This window comes from Notolabrus celidotus, chromosome 8, assembly GCF_009762535.1.
Source record: "Notolabrus celidotus isolate fNotCel1 chromosome 8, fNotCel1.pri, whole genome shotgun sequence".
Lineage (NCBI taxonomy): Eukaryota > Metazoa > Chordata > Actinopteri > Labriformes > Labridae > Notolabrus > Notolabrus celidotus.
The window spans coordinates 13,198,638-13,203,905 of NC_048279.1; the positions used below are offsets into that span (position 1 = coordinate 13,198,638).

The following is a 5,268-nucleotide window of genomic DNA, read 5'->3' on the forward strand; positions in this document are numbered from 1 at the left end:
TGCTTTCTGTCATTTGCCTTTAACTGAAGTGGCCTAAATAATGTGTCTAAACTGGAAGGTTCCATTTACAGCTGGTGCGATCCTCTAACAGTGAAATCCGACAGGGACAGAAATACGATCACACCGTGTTCCCAAATTTCCGCAATTACTTAAGTGTGCAGGATATTAACAAAACCAGCAGAAATTGGAACCCAAAAAACATGAAATAAGTCCAAGTTTATCCTAAATCATCCTTTAATAATTCTCATGAAGAGCAAATAAAAACAGGTTTAAGCAAATAGAAACTATATCAGTCTCTAAATGAGCAGTCAAAGACACCACAAGGCAAACACAACCTGTTCAGGTCTTTTCATAAGAAGAGGTCATCAGCAGCAGTTTTTCAATAACTTATGAGATATCTGTTAAATAAACATGGCTTAAAGTCACAATGAATCAACATGTAGATGAGATATAAATAACAATCATGAACCAGCACTAGCAATGAGATACAACCTCCATTATTCAACTTCACTTCCAAAAGAAAATTTAGATCACATTTTCATCCATTACTTCGACATCCTTAAATAACAACATGAAAGGATAAATCTGGATATAAATCAAATACGTTTTCATTCTTGCTTGAATATTAAATCACATATGGGTGAACTTTACGTACATATTTATTATTGTGTAAACATGATTCGGTTGGATGCTTTGCTGCTGGAATCCTTGCAGAGCACACAATGTTAACCTAATGAGTAACAGCATGTCTGTGTGCTGTCATCTTATTCGTTGGAGTGTGCATGCTGGGTGCAGCGTTTATGCACTATTTGGATGAGCATGTTTTGACAGTGTTTGTGTTTGCGTTCGTATGTGATGGTATTGAAGAGAGCAGTGTCTGACAGCATTAGGTCGTGTGCTGCCCAGTCATGGGATTATCTCTCCCAGGGGCGTGTCAGCACCGCTGTGCTCCCTGCACCCTGGCACAACAGCACACAGTCTTAATCTCAATCCCCAAAATCCCCTTTCCTTTTTCAGGAGCTTCTTCCATTAGAAAGACAGTACAGCAACAATGATGAGCTCGGCGAGCTCGCTCTGATCACCTGCCTGCATAGGAACAGGCCACTCACCTAATGCAAACAAAGGTACATATAGGGTTACCATCTGTCCCACTCAGAGTCAGCACGGAGAGCAGCATCCTTGTTTGAAGATGATCAAACCGGCCTACACAGGAACTCTCAGACTCTTAGCATTAAGGATGAGTCAGTGCTGAGAGAGCCATGAGTCATTTCTTGTTTAGACTGACTGTCTCTATGTTGTGGCCTCCTGGATATAGTCTGTGGCAGCCCAGCAGGATGGAGAAGGCCTTGCGGAAATCTGCATTGAAGGCATAGATGATGGGGTTGAGGGAGGAATTAGCCCAGCCGAACCACACGAACACATCAAACGTGGTGGGGCTGATGCAGGGGAAAGCCTCCCCTCCGCTCGATTGCTCGCAGAACGGCACCATGCAGTTCAGGATGAAGAATGGGAGCCAGCAACAAACAAACACCCCCATAATCACTGACAGAGTCTTCAGTACCTTGGTCTCTCTCTTGAACGTCATTTTGAACGAACTCTCCGACTCTGCAATGCTGGAGCCTCCGCCCATGCTGTCATGTCTGTTCTTAGCACTTTCAGCTGCTCGCTCCAGTGCGGAAATTCTCCTTATTTGCCTGTGAGCGATGCGGTAGATCTGGGTGTATGTGGCCACCATGATGACCACAGGGATGTAAAAGCTTATGAGAGAGGTGGAAATGGCATAGGTCCGGTTCAGGCTCGAGTCACAGTTTTCTGGGCTCCGGTAAGATGTACCATTTAGACCTGAAGCACCAGGTGACCCAGTGAGAGGGGAGTAGGATTTAGTTTGGGCCTTGTGCCAGTTGAGCTGCACTGGGATGAAGGAAATGAGCACAGAGAGCGTCCAGGTCACACTGATCATCACATAAGCCACTCTGGGTGTCATTTTCCTCTCATAGCGGAATGGGCTGGAGATGGCCCAGTAGCGATCCAAGCTAATCACACAAAGGTTCAAAATGGAAGCCGTGGAGCACATAATGTCAAAAGCCACCCAGGTGTCACAGAAAGAGCCGAATGGCCAGAACCCGGCAATCTCTGTTGCGGCCTTCCACGGCATCACCAAGATGGCAACCAAGAGGTCAGACACGGCCAGCGAGATGACAAAAAAGTTGGTCACCTTGGAGCGCAGGTGTCGGAACTTGGTGACAGCCGCACAAACCAGCGTGTTTCCCAGCAAGGTGGTGAGGATGAGCAGCGAGAGGAAACAACCAGTAAGGACACGGCTGGATGAAGCCTCATCCAGAAACCCAGAGTCTATGACAGTGGAGAAGTTCATGTGATCCATTCCTGAACATGTGTCGGTGGGGGAGTGTTCGTTTAGGTCATGCTGAAGAGTTGTGCTACATTATATCCACAGGGTTAGAATCTAGGGGGCTCCTGTGTCCGAGCCTTGCAAAAAAATCCCAATCATTGTATCTTCTGTTGAATGTTGTTGGAGATCTGAGAGGCAAGCCTGCTCTTGGCTTGACATTTGCCCCTTGACTTTGTAAACTAGATTTGTCATCATTTGAGCTCCAGTTTGAAGTGATAGTAGAAACTTAATTCCTGGGTGTAGTGACGAGACCTTGAGCTCCCCAGTTGTGGGTTTCAAATCGCTGTAATACAGGAATCCTTTGCCTGCTTACTAAAACCACGAGAAGCCCTGTGGATTAAAGAAATGAATTATATTAAGTTGGATGCAACTGTTCTCATTTTGATAATAGTTCTCGTTTAAAAAATGCAACACTTAATCTTTAGTTTTTTTTTTTTAGGTATTTTTGTTTTGTTTATGTAAGCTTTTATAGCCGATTATGCCGTGTATTTTCATGTCAGGGATCCGATTTTTAAAAAAGCATTCAACGTATACCACAGCTGTTTTCCCACGAGTGCATTCTCATTTTCAAAGCATGGTCAATCAAGAGTCACACATTCATATATATGTACCCAAATATGCTTAATCTTAATCCTCAAACTCACCTGTTCCTCACAGACACGTAGAAGCTGAAGCTTGATTTTACATTTGAAATTAAATATCCCACAGCTTCCCATGAACTTCACAGCGTAAAGTCCATCTAAAGGGTGTCCAGTGTCCATGTCCGTAAAAAACACACAAAAGAGCATTAAGGTCATGTCCGTGTCATCTATAGTCTCCTCGAAGCTGACTGTTGATCACGAATACACATCACACAGAGCCAGCCCTCAAATGTCACTCATCCATCACCGCGCTCGCTGCGTCCTTCTGCAGCCTCGGTGCGCGTCTGCAGCCAGATCCCGGAGACCGTCCGTGCGCTCTGACGCGCTGACGTGATCCCATTCAAGGGAAAGGAAAGCAGGGATGAGAGCATGTGACTGTGGCCCTATAACGAGTCCTGCTATACTGCTTAATGTACAGTGCTATACAACTTGCAACACCTTGCTTGTCATAAGTGACCTGGTCTCGATAGTTTAGCCCACATCACAGTGCCGACTAGAGTCCACTGCTAAAGAAGCACTTTCTTTTGTTTTGACCTAGATACATTTGCACTGTGATGTAGTTTGATAAAATTAGGATGCAGGTTATAAAACTGAATCAGGGCAAGGGCCAGAGATGCAGGGGTAGTGGTTAACTGGGGCCCCCTGGTGGAGAAAGAGGATAACTTCGTCTGTAGAGGGAAATGAAACGGAGGGAATTTAAAGCCCTTTGAGGGCTTTTGCATCGGTGCACGATTTCATTATGTGAACTAGAGATTTTATGAAAGGCAGTTTGATACCAGGACACAATATTAGATTAAAAAAGCTATAATTCTTTATCCAATCATGCCAGACTTTCACGCAGGCCAAAGTCACCTTCAGCTGCATTCATAATTTCAGCTGCTCTGATAAATTGGCAGAATTGTAAAGAAAAAAAAATCATAGCATTTTCTGTCAGCAAAGCCATGGTTGTTTTATTCTGCTCAAGCTGGTGTGTTGCATGCAGAGCATAGTGGGATGCAAAAAACGATCGTGACATGCCAGCTGTCACCTTACAGTGATGTAAGTCATTCTGACAGGAGGAAGAGAAACAGCTTTTTGTTTTACCCTTTCCTTCACTAACATCCTCACTATGAGACCTTTATTGGAGGGGTTAAAGCCTTAAGACTCAAGGAGCATGTTACAATATATGAAGAAAAAAAACATAAAAACGCCACTTTATTCAAATCTCTCATTTTAATTTCCCTTACAGTCTTTTGTGATGTCCTGTGATTCTAAATCCATATCATACAAGTGCAAAGTACTCTTAAGGTAAAACATTAACAAGGTCTTCTGGCTTTAGGGGTTTCTATTTTTTTTATCTTAATGAAAAGCTATATTGAGAAAAGCAGGAACAATCTAAAGATTTTTCAGCTGATTAACCAACAAAGAGGTTAGTTATTACGCACAGGAAGCCTTTGATTATAGATTAAAAATTTGTAGCACTTTCAATATGGCACCCATCATCGTTGGGTTTCAAAACTTCTATTTAGAAAATAATGGATAACGTTTCTCTTTGATTGTTTCTTTCTTATTTGTAGAGCACTTTGATACCCTGTTTTGAAAAGTAATATATAAATAAAGATTATTATTATTATTATTATTATTATTATTATTATTATTATTATCATCACCATTATCATTATCACTATTATTATTACAGAGACTGTGTACATGTTTTTTTCACAGTTCATGGGTCAAACATGCAGAACGCCTCAAGGTAAAAATAATTCAATGAAAAACATAATTAAAAAACATCATAAAATAACAACAGTAGATAGGGAAAGTAAAAGATGTATGGGATTATTTAACCATAGTCCAGCCTCAAATCATCTTTGAAACAACATTTAAGAGCAAACATGCAGTGCTACTTACACAGAGGAGGAATGTGAAATCACTCAAGCGGTTGGTCTGTTACTCCACATTACTCCTCCATTGATCATTGCCATGGACACAGACAGAGTGGGAAATCCTTGATGTGGCCATGCACACATGAGCGTACACACCATAGACTGTACAGTCATGGCCAAAAGTTTTGAGAATGACACAACTATTAATTTTCACAAAGTCTGCTGTTTCAGTTTTTATAATGGCAATTTGCATATACTCCAGAATGTTATGAGGAGTGATCAGCTCAACTGCAATTAATTGCAAAGTCCCTCTTTGCCTTGAAAATTAACTTTATCACCAAAAACACATTTC

At 42.0% G+C, this 5,268-nt stretch overlaps 1 protein-coding gene across 2 annotated transcripts; it reads right to left on the reverse strand.

The window, feature by feature from the left end:
- Window positions 1-227: 227 nt before the first annotated feature.
- On the reverse strand, window positions 228-4,986 carry drd1a (dopamine receptor D1a). Of its 2 annotated transcripts, none has more exons than XM_034690311.1 (2): window positions 4,942-4,986; window positions 228-2,740 (listed from the first exon to the last, which is right to left on the reverse strand). In XM_034690311.1, the coding sequence occupies exon 2, from the start codon at window positions 2,381-2,383 to the stop codon at window positions 1,265-1,267; it is 1,119 nt and encodes a 372-aa protein (XP_034546202.1). In that variant the 5' UTR covers window positions 2,384-2,740; window positions 4,942-4,986; the 3' UTR covers window positions 228-1,264. The 2 variants fall into 2 exon arrangements, with proteins under 2 accessions (XP_034546202.1, XP_034546201.1); XM_034690310.1 differs by lacking the exon at window positions 4,942-4,986 and adding an exon at window positions 3,055-3,369.
- Between the last annotated feature and the right edge of the window lie 282 nt (window positions 4,987-5,268).

Bases quoted from the DNA above. Each gene is read 5' to 3' on its own strand.
- drd1a (XM_034690311.1), bottom strand. From the start codon at position 2,383: ATGGATCACATGAACTTCTCCACTGTCATAGACTCTGGGTTTCTGGAT.